Below are 18,570 nucleotides of genomic sequence, written 5' to 3'. Positions count from 1 at the left end.
AAGACACGTGGACGTTTTTTTTTTTTTTTTTAAAGACCGTGAACAAATTGGATACGTTGCAATTTGTGAATGTAGGTTGATGGAACAGTGGACTGACACAGAAAAACAAAGCTGTTTTATTCAGATGTTGTTTGTAGAAATCTTTATATAAATATATATGTAGGTTGACACATACAGTAGGTTTGATTTAGTAAGGGGTTGATGATAAAGAAATTAATTGAAATTGCAAAACAAATTATACATATTGTTTTAATTTCATCATAATTGGACCTATTTCAATTTTTAGGGTAGTCTCCCTTTGCGCCTCATTACGATGAAAAAACAAATAAATAAATACTCAAAATCTCCCTTAGTTAGTAGGTCATTGATATGGTTTACCTTTTACAAATGTTGGACATATCTGAGGCTGTGTAGGAGCCTGAAAAGAGGTCTGCAGTCAGTTTTAACCGTGACAATTGGTGTCAGAAACAGGATGGCGATATTTTTAACATGTCCAGCAGCATTTGACGCATGTAAAAGACCTCTTTTTTTGTGGTGGCCTTAGGAGATGGTGAAGGGAATATGAGGAGAAATCTGAAGATATTGTATGAAGGAAGATTGTGTCTGTCAGGTGTGTAGGGATTTGACAGATACACCGATGCTCCCTGTGTTTCTCAGGACGGTTCAAGGCCAGGTAAGGACAGGTATTCTCCACTCACCGTGACAAGAAGAATTACGAAATAACACATTTCCCATGTTATCTTGTGCGAAGGGGCTTCTTCTATGCTGGTAAGAAAAAGACGTGGTTACATTTTAAAAACGTTATGTCCTGGCATTTAAAGACCATTCACAGACAAGTGCTTTTGCAGTAAAATATGATACTTAGTGGGAAGTGTTCTTTTTCCAGACTCGACAAGTGCTCTAGTGACATTATTAAGATTGAAAAGGAAACGCACAGATTGATGCAACAAAGGTCTTTGTTTTGCTTTTTAAATGCGGTAACAAATTAAAAAAAAGGCTCTGGCGATTGTTAACCTTGAAGTCAGACTCATCAGTAAAGCTAAGGACACATTTTAACTGTGGACTGTGGAATACTTTGAAACAGATGTTATGGAAGAGGAATAATTACATTTTGGAGTCAAATCTTTCAAACTACATTTTTTTTTTCAGATCGGCTTTAGTCTCTGTTTAAAGGTGAATAAACCGTTTGCTGTCATCCTACCTATTTATCGAGTTCTTTACCAACCGGTTAATTAGCGTTACTTTAGTTAGTTAGCAAGTTCAAAACATTCTCATAGTTCCATCCTATAATAATAATTACATGCCTTTGTGCTGGGTCAGAGAGCAGCTAAGCTAGCTTAGGTTGTGATCTAGATAGATAGTACTTTGTTAATCCTTTCAGGAAGGTTTCTATTGGAAATTATAATTCTCAAGATTAGATGGTGAGCTGTGAACAATGGCTGTACTAGAGATCCAGGTTCGCTTGAGAAACAAGATTTTGAAACACATTACATTGACAAAAAGAGGCTAAACTAAAGTGTTTCAGATTCGTAAACACAAGGAAACTAGTTTTAAATTTGGCCATCAAAGGCAGAGTGTGTTGCTTAAAAACGATTGCATCCTACTTCCGTGCTATTGTTGACATTTGTTTAGTTTCTGCAATGCAGCAGTTTCAACTAAAATCTCCATCTCGCGCTGCTGTATAAACAGAAACTCATGCTAAGAGGATCGTTCACACGGTGCTGACTGATCAAATATGAAGAGAGATGGTGATTGACACAATCGTTCCAAAAATTAATCTTTCCTTTCATTCTTCATTCATTCCTTTGTGTCCTTGTAATAAAAAATCTTAAAAGTCATGAAATAAGATAACACTGAGATGATGTTGATAAAGAGTTAAAAGGATAAAAATTCAATTTAGCTCATGAAAAGAGGACAAACAACAAACAAATACAAAGAAGAGTTGATAAGGAGGATGCTAGGTTAAGGGGCAGCTAAATTAGCTTGTGTTGCTAAGCGGCTAACTGTTCCTGTAACTGCTGAGATTATTGTGAAATGAGAGGTGAATTTAAGCGAAGTATAATGATGGTTAATAATGGTTTTGAGGAACAAGTATTAATGTTTCTGAAAAACTTTGCACAGACCTGAAGATGTTGAGCCGGAGTGTAGTGAGTGGTGCTATGAAACTTGTAATGTGCCCATGCAGTATTAAGATATATTTCAACATCAGCCACATATCTCTATTATTGTGACCCAAGGGGTTATTTTAAATGTTGTTATTAATGTCGTAACACCTTAGCACAGCTTCAAAATGTCACACTTTGAGTGCTACAGTCACACAATTCGACCACAAGGCAAACTTGACATGTTTACCCAATTCAAACACTCTTTAATTTTTTTTTATTCGTCTTTGTTCATTTGTGCCTAAATCTATTCAACCACAGGATGCACCACGCAAGATAAACCAATCAGAAGCAACATACGACAGACCTTGTTGTCTCTAAGTATCTTTAAAATTACAACCCCAGTACACAAACAACACAAAGACAACAGCACATGGAGCGTCAGCGTAACTTACAGTAGCAACATTTTAACACATCCTTCTTATTAAGAGCAAAGTCTACCCCGTAATCCGTTGTCAACACAGTCTTACTCGATACTATGTAAAATGCACATTTATTATTCACTCATTTAATTATTTTCTTGCCTTATCTATTGATTGTTAAAAAAAATACACACTGTTAATACATTTTAGCTCATTTAAAATGGCAAGTTTATGATGCATTAAATCAAACGTTTCCCTGTGTTACAATCATATCTATCTATATCATCATCTTCTAGAGGAAGCAGACTACTACATTTGAACGTAGAATCTGAGACAAATTGATAATAAAAACATCATATTAGAGCTTTGTCGCATATATGGCATTGTAAAAGATGACAGGTTTACGATTTTTACATTTGTTCTTAATAATAAAAGCATCCATTATTAGTTCCCTTTTTAGGGAAATTTCAGGTTTACAGCAGTGAAAAAAGGACCCAATGAAAGAAATAGGAAATAGGAAAAAACGAACTTTAAAAACATTTAAAGAAGTAAGTAAGTAAGTAAGTAATTTTTATTTGTATAGCGCTTTTCCAGACCAGGGTCACAAAGCGCTTTAACAATCAAAACAATATTTAATCAAATATATACTTTAAGGGTCAAGATAATACTGATAATACAACAGCAGTTCCAGAAAATCAAGGAAAAGCCTGAACAAATAAAAACGTCTTAAGATGTTTCTTGAAGGAGTCAGTAGACTCCATCAAGCGCAAAGAGAGAGGAAGATTGTTCCAAAGCTTAGGAGCAACAGCCTGGAAGGATTTCTCTCCTCTGAGTTAACAAGTTATAAATATACTTTACACCGATTTCTGTTTGTGTCTACATGTGTTTATATCTGTTGTGGAATCACCTCATCTTCACACACCAACGCAAATATACAGTTTCAAGGGATTTCAATAATGAAATGATATTTGATCAAATAATAATTTTCAATTGAATATGTTATGTATTCTTTTTTTTTAAGTTAAAACATTACGATGACATTGAAACACACATTATTTAAATCCCAATACTTATATACTTCGATAATATTAGGTGCTTTTTTTTTCTATCTCTCAATCATTGTGAAACAAATCTCTTGTGCTCTTCCACCTGTGGCCGGCTGAGGTCGCTGCTGAGCGCGCAGCAGTGCGTGGATGCGAGCGCTCCCTCATGACAAAAGGTGCAGCGCGTCTGGGAAAAAAACCCAGGGAACGAATGCTCCCTCTGTGTTCACCTCTTTCTCTGGGGGGAATAAGAAAAAACAAAAACAAAAACCCACTTCATCGGCAGCAGCGACTTCTGCGGGTCACGTGACTCCTCTTGAAGTTGAATGGATGTTCTAGTCTAGCATCTTCTCTCCATTTCGCTTCTCTTTCTGCTACTTTTGGTTCGCTCAGAGAGGGGGAAAAACAAGGTAAATAGGGAAAAAAGTAAGAGAGTCAGCGAGAGAGAAAGAGAGAGAGAGCAAAAGAGCGAGAGAGGGAGAGAGAGAGAGAGTGAGAGAGAGAGAGAGAGAGAAGTCGTTTTTTTTTGGAGCTACGCTTTCATGCCGTCAGTCTTGCGGACTCTGAGATGGACGTCAGATTTTATCCAGCTCCCCCTGCAAGCGTGGGTTCATGTACTGACTCTGGTTTGGACTATTACCACGCCAACAAGGTAAGGAGTTCCTCTTCTCTCTCTTTCTTTCTTTCTCTCTCTCTCTCTTTCTTTTTCTGGGCTCGGACCGGACACACGGTCCGTTTTTTCCCCCACCGCTGACAAGTGCGTGTGTTTGTGTTCCCTGGTGGAGCAGAAGAGGGTCGACAAGAAACTACTTCCGTGCACGTTTAGGAGTGTTTAAGAGTGAAGAGAGGGATGAATGGGATTTTGTTCTTGATCGCATTTCTGTCGCGAAATCGTGCGCGTAAACAGCGCAGAAGTGTCCGGAGCGCACCTTCCACGTTAACCGCGCACGACGAGGGAATACACGGAAACTATCGGAACGTTTAACTCACACAAAAACCCCACATAAAAATAACTTGCATTTTCCAACATAATGCATTTTGAAATCCAGTTCAATTCGCGCCATTCTGCAAAGTTTGATTTAAAATATGTTTATTTATTTATACGAAGTATTTTACGCAAGTTTTTTTTTAATCTATCTATCTATCTATCTATCTATCTATCTATCTATCTATCTATCTATCTATCTATCTATCTATCTATCTATCTATCTATCTATCCATCTATCCATCTATCCATCCATCTATCCATCTATCCATCTATCCATCTATCCATCTATCTATCTATCTATCTATCTATCTATCTATCTATCTATCTATCTATCTATCTATCTATCTATCCATCTATCCATCTATCTATCCATCTATCGATCAAATCCTAACTGTAGTTATTATATTCATGTTTTATTTGACATTATTTTCGAGGTTGAAAACTTGTGCCAACATTCGGAACCAGAAGCAACATTTGTGTCCGCAGCTTGTCTAAGAGCATTTTCTATCCACTAGCTCGTGGACCGGAGCCAGCAGGCAGCCCAACATTTGGCCATGACAAAGTGAAACATTAGAGCACAGAACAATATTTGAATTGGTAATCTCATCCCTGCACACACACACACACACCAACACACACACACACACGTCGTCACCTGTGTTTGTGTGACGGGCCCAACAGATGGAAAAACACACCTCCAAACACGTACTTTCAATAGTTAAATGAACATTTGTTTTCATGTATTGTTCATTTCTTTGCTGCCACAATCACTTAAAGGACAAATCATTTAACTAGAAAACTTGTTTACACGGAAAAATATAAACACAAGAATGAAAGAATGGTTTTTAAACTAGAAACAACTGGAAATGCCGCAGGTTTTTGTGAAACTGTGATTTGTTATTGATATTATTCAGAAAAATAGTCTTGATCAGGTGGACTCCGTGGCTCCTGGGCCACAAATCTGCTTTTATCGGTAATTGTTTGCTTTTCAAAATGGAAATATGTTGCTATATATCTGCGGTTTTTGTGTTTGTATGTTATGGAACAGCACTTGTGTGGTTAGGAAAGTCTGGCTTGTGGGCTGCATGTGGCCGTCCCACTGCAGCTTTGTGACGTATGGAAGAAAATGACATTAGCTAGTTTCCAGTCCCATTTGAAATGCACTCAATCTACTCAAACTGAGAAAGGATTCTGAAATGTTCTAATTGAAATACGTAGCAAAACTGAAATACTGACTTCCCAGAACCTGACGTCACCAGTCACATGATCAATACAACAAAACATGGCTGGATATATGGAGTTGGAAGAGAAGATTGTTTTCTTAGCATCAGTCCGCCATTTTATAATGTAATAGTCGAAACAAACGTTGTTTATTAGGCTTTTTTATTCATCAACACAGTAATGAAACTTTGCTACTGTCCACAGATAAGAATTAAACATACATTATTGATTAATTCAACCACCTTTTAACCATGAATTATGTTTAAAAAATTCTTTTTTTTGTCTTTCTTTCTTTTACATTTGAGAATCTTTCTCTCCATTAAAACCTTTTCAACACTTTTCTCAGTTTTTAAGTGTTTATAGATGCAGCTTTTATTCCTAAATATTGCTATTATATATATCTATATCTATACATATAGATATATATAATGGAAATTGCCTTTTTTTTTACGTTCTAAATTAATTATGTAGTTAGTTTTCCATTTGTAGACTCTGGAGACAACGCTTAGTTATCGATATTGAATATATATTATTTATAACATCACTTCAATAATATCGCTCAATCTACACTTGTGTGAAACATGAAATAACTTCAAATTCACATTTTATCTCAGCCGTTGACTGGCGCAACAAAAGAAAAATCCAACAAAGCTGACGATTGTCAACAGTCGTCCAGGTGCCATTAATCTTTATTTGTATGACGCGAGCGTACAAGTCAAACATAAACGTGTGTTTAGGAGGAACGAGCACAAACATACATGCATAAAAAAAAAAAAAGCAGCGATGGACGCTGGTTCAGCTCAATGTGTTTCCACGTTGGTTCGCTCATTCGTCCTTGTTACAGCGTCGGCACACACACATCGATACTATTCAAATAGACTCGCGGAGCGGAAACACAAACACACGTACTGTACACGGAGGATGCCAACGAGCACTTGACTAGATGCGTTTTTCTAGATGAACGTTCCTTTAAATTGTTTTTTTCCAAGATGGCGTCAAAAAAATGTTGGACTGCAGACGTCGAAATGGAACATGTAGACAAACGTGTAGAGTTAACATGAATGATCTCATTTGCGTTTTTTTTTTTCCTCTGAAAGTATCTGCTCATGTGGTGGAGTGCAAACACACATAAACACATGCAAATCCCTGCTTTGCTGCAGATAAACGCACAAATGTGTTTTCAGTGATATGGTGCAAACACACACACACACATACACACACACGTGTGTGTCTTTGACAGCAGATGTTTAAGATAAACACACGTTCAGCGTTTTTTTGTGATTCGGTCGAGGGTGTAAACACAAACAGATCTGGACCCAGTTTTCGCCGCAGATGTACAGTAAACATCACATGGGCTCGCGCGGTCAGGTCTCAGGTTCTCGGCACAATGCTCTCGTTATTATGGATCAGTGGCCTCGGATGAGAGCCGGGTATGGGTTTCAGGAGCAGAGTCATGTGACATTGTCATTACCAAAGTAACATCTGTGACTAAAGAGAAACATTATCTGCGTTGCTCCGCTGCCGCTGAACTTAATGTTGAATAATGATGCGGGAGCTCGCCGTGACAGTTTTTGGCAGTGGTTGGTCTGCGTGGCCCGGGTCGCCACAGTAGCAGGATGTTTGAATGGCTTTGACCCCTCCCTCCCTCGCCGGCCCCTCCCCCTCCCTCTGTGACAAGAGGATGTCACCGAACGTTTTTTTTTTCATCATGTTATTTAACTCTAAATAAAAGTCCAAACCAATGCTGCACTAAACCCAACAGGAAGTGGACGTGCTGTTATGTCAACGAAAAAAAAGCACCGGCTTCCTGTTCTACATCACCGGGTCACGTTTCAATCTGCTGCCGTGCAAGTGCAGCAATTTATTCAGCAATGACAGCTTTCATTTTTTTTTTTTGAAGGGAAAAACAGTGAAACTTCTGCAGTGATTGAAGTAACATTGGATGTAATCGATAATCTATAAATACACTTGACCCCGGCAGCGGAGCCAAGATGCATATATGGCTTTAACTCATTATATCTCGTGATAAATATCATTTTAACACTGGCTTGACACGCTTTTTCTTCTTCGTCCAGAAAATCGATGCAACACTCGGAATAATGAGGCAGCTATAAAAGCTGAGTGCATCAGCAAAACGCTACATTAGCATCTTATTTAACGATAAGTCAGCAGGTTTGAATTAAAAAATAAATCGCAAAACAAGTCCCTTTTTTTTAAAGTCCACTATAACTGATCAATAACTTCAGTAAAGTGTATCCGACTTTATATAAACATATGTATCTGATGCGTTAATAAGGGAATGGAAGAATGCTACGTTAGCCGTTTTTTTTTGTTGAATCTCTTTGTTATTTGGTGTATACTTTTATTAAAAAACACATTTGAATCATCAATAATTTTACCATAATATCTCTATGAAGTAAAATAAGGTTTAAAATATATATATATTTCTATTTTTTGTGTGTTCCACGGAGCCCCAGATATGACCTGGTAAAAAATATATAATTAAATTGTTGCCTTAAATACTTTCAATTCTTTATCTCTTAAAATTTACTTGATAGAGGACAACACTCCCTGCACTCAAATTAGTACTTCATGACTACCAATATTTTTGATTTTTCTTTCTGTATGTCTGGAGCTACATAGTATTCTGACATTATTTTCTATGCATTTTTTTCTTTTTTTAATTTAAAGATATTATAACATAATAAAAAAGGATGATTTGTTCGTTATTATATTGTACTGTTGTTTATAGTATATTCTAACTTGTACATATAATTATTTTTATATGTATTTTGTAATGAATATGGACAGTTTATATATATATATATATATACAGTATCTCTCTCTCTCTCTCTCTCTCTTTCTCTCTCTCTCTCTCTATATATATATATATATATATATATATATATATATACTGTATACAAATATCTATATAGATATATATATAGATATACTGTATATATCTATATATATCTATATCTATATATATCTATATATAGATATAGATATATATATATATTTTTTTTAATTTTTAAGTGAACTAATTAATCATAACAACCATAGTTTTATTCAATAATTCTTGTCTAGTTGCTCTTTCTTAGTTCGTCCTTAGTTTTAAGTTATTTCACAGAAATTGTTCTTTATATTTTTGATCTTAAACAGATGATTTTCTTTTACATTTCATTTCATTCCCTCAAACCTGAGTGCGATCCATTCGAGGGTCCGAGCATGTATTAAAAAAGAAATGAATAATTCCACATTTAGATCAAGAGAAACATCGATTCCAGCTCAGAACCCCCCTCGGCTGTGTTGTTCCCCTCCTCAACTCATCCCGCTCTGGTCGCCCTGCACTTGCACAATCACCGTGAGTCATCTTTACTTTTCACCCAAGATTTCTCCTAATCTTTTTGAAGCCTCTCTGTATCTTTGCAGGCTGAGTGGGAGGCTTGTTTGTTCAGCGTACACTCAGCTGTGTGTACCAGCGCTGAAGGCCACTTCTTCGCAAATGCCTGTTTTAGCGGGAGACTATTTGTCAAATGCATTATGACTTGTGCATACCCTCCGGCGGAATCACTCTGGTGAAATGAAGTTGGATAGATTACTGTAGCTGCTCTACTTTCTCCTCATCCTTCTTCGCTCTAACAGCACAGCGCCCAGGAGAGAGCCCGCTGTAATTACACTGTAGTCCTACTGTTGCTATATAATCCTGGGGTTTGCAGATGTTGTTCTTTACATAGCTCCACTCCGACCACATCGCTTGTGCATTATTTATATACGACAAAGTGTTTTCGTCGCAGTGCGGAGCCGACGTTTCATTGAAGCACACGGACCTAAAACACTGAATCGATGTCGGAAAGGATGAAGGACGCTGCTGCTCATGTTTATAATTGCTCCTCGGGGCGATGTGTATGAAGCGTGTTTCAACATCATGACCCTCGTTTTTACATTGATTCATCCTGCTGATAACTGCGGACGTTATTGAACTTGATTTTTTTATGTCACTGTAATAAACCCCAATTTCCTCACTCCATTACTGGAGCGAAGAGTAGTGCTTAGTGGGGCCCCGGGGCCCACGTGTTATTGATACATTGGTGCTAAATGGTGCTTTTTTTTTTGTACTCGTTTTTTCATTTATTTAAATTTTATATTTTTTTAGATGTCCCTGAATTATATTTTAAATAATAAACAATATTTATGTACCGTTTATGATTTTCAAAGAATGTTAAAATACGCATTCCATTTGCCTGATTGTGTGATATTTGATTTTCTATTCATTTTGATCAGAAAATATTACACTTCTTTTTTGCCTCTGATCTCATCTCAAACATAGGTTTGCTTTTATATTTGAATTTGCCACAATACAATTTAATTAATATACCACGCCCCAAAAAGGCAGGAGTGTCAACACTTAATTTGAGAAGGGCCTTCAAAATAAAAGCTTCTAGGTCTTCAACCATACAAACGTGTAAATACTAAAAAAAGTGTTTGACGCGCAGAAGCAAAACTTTTTTTCCTTTGATTTTGTTATAAAGGCCTTGTGACATTACTTTCAAATTTTCATAAAGTTGATTATTTACATTCTCTGTTTTTTATAATGCAGGCAGCCGGCCACATTATAACTGATAAACGGCCATAAATGGCCCACGGGCCTAAGGAATCTTTAAATGATTTTACCTGTCAATAAATTGTAAAAATATACAGAATTAACATTTGAAGTGATATATTTTGAGCTGATTATCAGTTTATTTGTCATTTATAATGAATCAACTTATCAGTTTAACAGATTCCGAAAACATTTCTATTGGTTTCCAGCCTACGATCACTCAATCGTTACACAGACTTGTACACAATTGTTCATCCCATAATAAAAAAAAAAAGTTGCTGAAGCTTTAATGTGTATTTGCTGTCATCATTGGTTGCCTAAACAACATTTTAAACGCTTGGTTTGAAAACCAATCTGCTGAAATGTACTTTAATGTGGTTTGGAATGGATTTCTGACAGCGTTTATAAGTGTGGTCTGAAAGAAATTCTTGTCGTACTTTTGCGTGTGACATAGTTGTGGCTGGACGTGCTTTGATGAGCTGTGAGGTTCTTGAGTGATTATGTCGAGTTTGCGCCAGATATAGTCATTGTAGCAGCAAAATGTGGTGTATGTTCCAAAAACCTGTAGTTAGTTGTGCAGTACCTTTGAAGTAAACCATTGAAAAAATCCCCTGAATCTTTATTAAAAATTAAATCTGTCGTCTAGTTTACTTGAAAACTTTCTTATAGTTGCACTTTATTACATATCAAAGGTGGTAATATTAGAAAAAAGTTATTATTTTCCTTCTTAAAAACATGTAAGACAACTTTGCTCTTGAGTGATGGTGCATTTTTCGTTGATTTGGAAGTCAAATTCAGCAGTTGGACTCAAGCTCAGCCTTGGAGGAGACGTTTAAGTTGAGATATGTGCTTGTAAATTAGATTGTGACTAGAGAAGTTATAACCATTGGCCTATGAATGTTGGATTGTGGATGAGTCGTCAACATTTTTTTCCTACACAACACATTCTTTTTATTGTTGCAGAGTCTTCATTGTGTCGAAGGGTTAAAGCTGCAACAGATTAGTTCCTCTTATTTAGACCTAACATGACTTCATTTATCTCTTAGAATCTACTTCTGTTTCATCACTAGCTGATTTGGTAGAGTATATCACTCTTCACGATGTCATATCTAGAGCTACTTAGTAGTAGTTTACTTCTTTCCCCTTGTTTTTTTTAGTATTCAGCTAATAAAATCATAATAAAAGGATTGTTTGTTCCTTATGTTAGTTTTATTTTCTTGTACATTTATTTATTTATATATTGATTTTGTAATTATTGTGAAAATGTATACTGAATAAAATAAGTCATAATAGTTTTCCACTTTTTATATACTGTATATACTTAAAAAAATGTATTTAATAAAAATGTCATTAGTTGTTGTCTCGTTTACATTTTTTACCAGTTTTTGCATATTTATTATTATTATTAAAATATTTATAGATATTCCTTCTTCATATTTCTGATCTAAAACTATTTTCCTTTCGATTTTAGATCATTTCGTTCATGAGTTGAGGGTCTAGAAATGTAACTTATGTCACAATTAATGTGTTGGTTACGATTTATTAGGTATTGAAAAAAACAGCAAGTGAGCTGAACCATGAGTCTGAGGTAAATCTGTTAAAATGTGTCTTTCAGGTCAAATTCACAGAATTTAGTCGTGATAGAAATCAAGAAAAAATATTTAGCTCATATTTAGCATAACATTTTTTTTTTTCATTTTCAACCGGGTTTAAACGTATTCATGTCACTGTCGCTCGACACTTCCTCAAAGTGAATCTCATTTATCTTTCAAAAAGTCTTAAGATGGCTGCGATGAAATATGCTTGTGAATTTAACTGCAGCTTTGATTGAAAGGCTTTTCATGTCTCATCATACAAATAAGAAAACGTCACAGTAAAGAGGTCAGGCTCTTGTCAAGCGAGTACCATCATTTCTGAGGCTGGTTTCTCCTTCTATCCAAATCACTGTTCGTCACGGTGCACTTCAAAGTGGAAATATTTTCTCTGAAAGTCGATTTCTTTTCCCTCCCCCTCTGCAAACATTACTGTAATAGAAGCAGAGAAAGAATAGTTATTTCAGCAGCGCCTCATTCTGTGTACACACACACACACACACACACACACACACACACACACACACACACTGAAGTTAATTACATGGAGGCAAGCATTCTCGGACTTGGGGTTTTTTCATTGTGCCCATTCATAACATTCTGCTGACTGGCCAGTCCGAGCTGCAATATCCACACGCCGGGGAAAATGTTAACCCATGCATAGCTCCAGGATGAACCCCGGGGTGGGCGGGGGAACACCATTTAAACAGCAGAAAGTGGAAACACTTATCTGATTATTATTGCAGTAACGCAACTATCTCGCTTAATGACTCATTATTCCAGCGTTAAAAAAAAATGTTAAGCTAGCAGAGAGTGTTTATAATCACGGCTGCTCGCCCTCCTCGCCGCGGTCCAGCGTTTCTTTCATTTACCTTCCCAGCAGCAAAGTCAAAAGGTCACGGAGGGAAGCTGCATGGCCCGCGGCTGATTGTGTCTTTGAGTTAATGATACAGTGTTATATTCCCCGGCGCACTGGAGCTCGCACGGGCTGTGTTCTGTGCAGCGACCGTGGCAGTGCGGGGATAACATGCCCAGCCATTTTTTTTTAAATTGGTTTGATACGAACGTCAATAAAGATATGCTAAAGAAATTGCCAATTTCAATAGAGGTTTCTGCTGCGAATATGAGATGCTTCAAAACATTTTCTCATGTTGACACGAGTGTCGGAAAGATCTAATCTACGTTTAATAGTCTGAGACATTGTTTATAATAATGAATTTCATTAGTTTTTCCTTATCTGTTATTTTCTTTTTCTATTTATGCTTCCATTAGTTGATATTTTGATCGTTTTTAAGGTAGTTTATTTCATTCATTCTCTTCGTTTTTGAGATATTTTAACCTTTGACCTAAAGGCAGAAAACAAAAGTGTTTGTGGTATCCCTTGTGTTGTCTCTTGGGTCAAGGTGAACCTTCCTGGCTTCCATAAATACATATGCGGTGGTGGAGGTCGTTCACCTTGACCCAGAAACAACACAAGGGATACCACAAACACATTTGTTTTCAGGCCTTCCGGGTCACCTTGACCCTGAAATCACACAGGGGTTAAGAGAAAATAATATGTTAAAATACATATCATCTTCATTAAAAACGATTAAATTAATTAAAATGGGGGAAATTTGAGATTTGAAAATAAAAAGCAGATAGTTCTTCTAATCTTATAAACCTTTCTCGCTCTTGTACTTCCTTTAGCATATCTATATGTTTTGCTGTCTTAGCGAGAGTTAGCATCTTCCTCTGGACCTTAGCTTAAGTGCCAACTGCCAAGATGGCGACTCATCGATGCTACTTCGCTAATGATCGACAAAAAAATAGCAAGTAGAATATTTAGTTTGCAGAATATCACACCATAATGGCCTGGAATGAGTCTGCAAGAAGTCAATCGTGAAATGGCGAGGAATTACTGAAATGATTTGCTAATAGTCATGATGTTTATTTGTGCAGAATTCTCTACTACATTAAACACAACTCTGTCTAAATTGATTTTTTACATGGATTCCTGTTTGGAAATAAAGAAAGGAAAATAGGTCATCATTTGAAGAGAAAATATGGGAAATAATACTTCTTGAGTCTTTTATACGCATCTGTAACAAGTTTTTAAAATCTATTTTTTTAACCTTGTGTTACCTCTGGGTCAAGGTGACCCAAAGGCTCAAAAACAAATGTGTTTGAGGTATCCCTAAACATTAATAAATATATATAAATTGCTACAAATATGGGTATAAAAATGTGCAAGACATTTTATTTTAATGCTTTCTGTAAATCTTTCGTTATGAATATATTGACTTAAATACGTTGGTCGAACATGAAAAGAATATATCGAATTTAACAAACTACAAATGATGAGCGATACACATTGTTTATTTTTGAAAACAGTTTTTAATGAGGTAAAAACTTCTTTTTTTTTTAATGAGGCAGCTTTTCTATGCGTTGCTTTTGTATCTGGAAACGAAAACATCAATATGGAATCAGTTGTTGGGATGTTTTCCTCTTCATTAAACACCTCGTATTCTCTAAAAAAAAGGAACATCTTGTTGATTCGGAGAAACATTGGAACAGGTTGACCCGCAGCTACCTGCAGCGATGTAATGCAGTTAGCGTGTGATGGATGCAGGTTCATGTGTAACTGGATGGTAACAGCCCCGTTCTCCGGTTTAACCTGCGGCCGGTGAGGATGACAAAGCTTTAACCCGGTTCTGCTGCTGGACCTGCTACTTTATAATCCGGTCCAGACATGACTCACAGCTACAAGCTGTTAAAAGGGTTATAAGTCATGTGCGGCCCAAAATAGATAGTGTAGTTTATCTTGGCTGGTTAGCTCCTTCATCACCACAGTCAGTCTCCACCAGCTATTTCTGTCATCTCAGCTCAAACCCAGGATTCGTCCGAGCTCAGGTGCATTTTCTGCTCTAAACCTTCTTTTTTTTTAATCAAATTTGATGTCGCCGTCAGGATTTAAATTAAAAACACTATCTACATAAATAAGCTCCAAACAAACACGGTGAGTATTTGATGTGTAATATTTTATAATTATATTAATTCACTTGTATCCCTCAATCTCTGCCGCTGCTTTAATTAATTATCATTAACGAATAACAGATGGAACGTTTGAAGGTTAAACTTTAATTTCAATGTGGAATATTATCTTCTGAATTCATTAATCTTTTGCAGGAAAGCAGTGGAAGTATTTGATTGAACTCGCGTCCTTGTTAGTGTTCGAGTCTTAATTAAAGCTTTTAAAACAGAGTAATTAAGATGGTACCATGATGCTAGTTTGCCAAATAAACAGTATTTGAAAGGTTTAGTACAAGCAGAGAAATGTGTCAGTTATTGACGAGGAAATGTCAAACTAATAAATTCAAGTAAAATCAATGCAACCAAGTAACTATAACCTTATAATATACCTTATTAACCCTTAAAATCAGGGTCAGGCAAACGATACATTGGTTTTACTTAAACACATTTATTACCAAGGGTTATAATAAAATGTCATGAGAGAGTTCCTATTATTCCTAAATCTCAAATTCTGACTTATTTATATCCAAACAATATAATCAAAATGTTGTAGAATGGAGTGCCACAGGGTTCAATCCTTGGGACCGTGATTTTCACATACTTGGTCGGTTGTACACATTTTAAAACTTTCAACCACACGTTTGATTATCGCAAGTTAAAATTCCAAATCTTGCATCAGAACTTAACAAAAGAAACACATAATTTTTAAAAAATTAAATATTAAAAAGAGCAATGAATACAAAATTAATATTAAATGCATTATATTCTTAAGTCATATACTTGAAAATGTAATTCAATCTTTACCTTTCAACCAACATTATAATGGTTACTGTGAATCAATGGAACACATTCCTACACATCAACACTTGCACAAACACAATGTTAAACATAGTGTAGTCCCTTTGTTAGACAACCGCACCAAAACACACAAAACCCCATACATTATGTACACAAGCACATCCTGGCATTCAAAGAACAACACAAAATAACTTGAGAGAATGCAAAACTGTATATTGTGAATGAACTGTGATTCCGATTTTGCACGGTAACTTAATTTGTAATTATAAGAAAGCAAACGTTATTGTAAAGGTTAGTCAGACACGTGTGTTTCTGTTCTAAGATCATGCAGCACTGGTCACAATAAATCACCAGGCAGTGCTCGGGCTCTGTGACTCGCGTGACAAACTGTATGCAGTGGGGGGAAAACACGTCCGCATCTCAAGATGCCAGAGAAATTCCGATTTTGACATTGATTGCAAATTGAAGCAGGCTCCGCGCCGGCCCCGCTCGTGGCCCTCATTAAATCACATTAACCCTAATTATCGTCACTGCCCCGAGAAGCCCCGGATACTCCAGTCACACTCCCCTCGCTGGAAGTTGTTGTGTCTTTCATCCCCTTGTCTTGAGAGGGCGAGGAGTCCGGTGTGGCAGGACATTTAAACTGTCTTCACCTCGGGAGGGTTGTGTCGACATACACCCCCCCCCCCCCACCCGCGCCCCATTTCGATGCCGTTTGATATTCACCACTTGATTGGTCCGTGGGGGATGGGAAGCTGGAGGAGCGACCGATGGGTGGGAGAACGTTTTTCAAAAAGGGGGGCTTTATTTAGGAGCTACCACTGTCATTCAAGAGCCGGGTCTCGCCACCAGATGTGTTCCAGTCCAGATAACCACTTGCAAGACAAGCGTTTATTGTTTTAAGTGCAATTGCTGCGGTTCAGACCCAAACTGCATGAAATGCTGATTGATGGATTTCACTCAAGAATGCATGTGTTCTGGTGTGTGTGTGTGAGCATAGATTAACTAAAACTAGATGTTAAGTATCATTTAAGCATGCTTTCAGATTTTAGTTCAGATACTAAACCAGAAAAAACACTTGCATTATGTGAACTCAATGTGTTATTGTTCAAAATTCTGAGATCCTCAATGTTAAATTTGATCCCTGGGTTTGATGTTTTTGATGATTATTATTATTTAAAACTCATTTATTTAACCGACCCTTTCTTATTTGTGAGTATTCATTACTAAAAATATATATTTTACAGCTTCAAATAGATCGTTTCCATGTATCCATTTTAGGTTCTACTATTGCATCTTGGGTATTTATTTTTGAACGTTCTTTCATTGGCTCAACAGTCACAGTACATTATGTAAGGAACCTTTACATTATCTTTAAACCCTAGTGTGGACCACAAAGTAGCTCATAAAGCTAGCTTGCAACAATCTTTTTTAAATCTTCTTTTATTTTGAAGAGATCATACATTTTCTGGCAGTGAATAAATGTATTCGTCTCATGACGCCAAGATTTTGTTTATAAGAAAAATGCTGAATCATCAGTCTGAGACGGTGATTTCTCCTTCGCGTTCTCGACATAAGTGGAAGAATACGAGGCCAGCATTTGTGTTGTTGTTGTTGACAGCTCATTTCATGTCGTCGAGGAAAAAAACCTGCCTTCGCTTGTAACGCCGTTTGGTATCTGATCGTCTTTTAAGCTTCCGTTGTTTCAAGATCCGGGCGTCATCGACACGCGAGGGGAGAAGCATTGTTGTGTAAAAGACGCCGCGACTACAAGAGACGCTGATCTTCGTTTGTGTGATTGCTCCATTTCATTCACAAACAAACAAACCACAGCGTGATTATTCATTATGTGGGAGATTATGAGTGCGGTTATTGGTCTTGGCAGATTTGTGTGAAACAGGCTTTGCTGTATAAATTAGTGTAATGATCGTACATGAAAACCGTGTCAACATTCCTGATAAATACAGACGGAGCTCATCATCTCCCCGCGTTCACGCTCGTGCCGCAGTTTGCCCAGAAATTGATCTTCATTTAATCTCACTGTCGCTGGCATATTTAGAGGTTTGGAATTCCAGATCAGAGAGGAAGGAGGAGGAAGCCACGGTCACATGTGTTTTTCAACTTCTCGTTTTGTTGCCTTGTCATTTTGGGGTTTTGACTCAATTTCTGGTTTAGGCAAAAACAAAAGTTCTGGAAATGTTCTAATGAGTTTATAATGGGACAAAGAACAGATGTATTTATTTATTTTCATGGTGTTCACCAATCCGGAGACAGCCTTTTACTGTAACCCCTGGTTTCCCTGAAAGTTGATGCCTTGCTCTCCCAACTAGAAGTTTCGTGGCGCACCCCGGCCACGCCACACTGCAATTTCCCAGTTGCTCATGGGAGAATTCCAACATCCATTCAAACGGGGACAATAAACCGGGATATGCTTAATCGTCCGGTTTAAGTACATTTACGGTCCGTGGACTTCCTACGGTAAATAGGTGGCATGGGACACATTTTAGCCAATCAGCAAGAATGAAAGTCACATGTGTCTTTTTGTTGTTTCATCTTGAAATTCACATTGGATAGCAATAGCACAGTGCTTCTGCCTTTCAATGGACACTGGCTAAACTGGATGGCGCTCCCTGTCTTTTGCAGGTTTAGGACCAACAAGACGAAAACTTATATACTATACCGGTCCTTCTATGTCCGTACCATCACCTATGACCATGAACAGCAGGTACGACTTAAGGAACAAGATCGCTGGTACTATAGGTCAAAATGTTTCAGTGTAGGTCCCAGCG

The 18,570-nt window shown here is 37.0% G+C and overlaps 1 protein-coding gene across 2 annotated transcripts in view; it reads left to right on the top strand.

Annotated features, from left to right (window-relative positions):
• The first annotated feature begins 4,033 nt into the window (after positions 1 to 4,033).
• Positions 4,034 to 18,570, top strand: part of tox2 (TOX high mobility group box family member 2) — a 134,618-nt gene continuing 120,081 nt past the window's right edge. For both annotated transcript variants that reach the window (XM_087801461.1, XM_087801460.1), the window contains exon 1: positions 4,034 to 4,219. In XM_087801461.1, the coding sequence (XP_087657587.1) occupies positions 4,136 to 4,219 (84 nt within the window). In that variant the 5' untranslated portion in view covers positions 4,034 to 4,135. The remainder of the gene's footprint in view (positions 4,220 to 18,570) is intronic.

This window comes from Callionymus lyra, chromosome 10, assembly GCF_982586985.1.
Source record: "Callionymus lyra chromosome 10, fCalLyr1.hap1.1, whole genome shotgun sequence".
NCBI classification, from domain to species: domain Eukaryota; kingdom Metazoa; phylum Chordata; class Actinopteri; order Syngnathiformes; family Callionymidae; genus Callionymus; species Callionymus lyra.
This window is presented reverse-complemented; position numbering and strand designations above follow the sequence as displayed.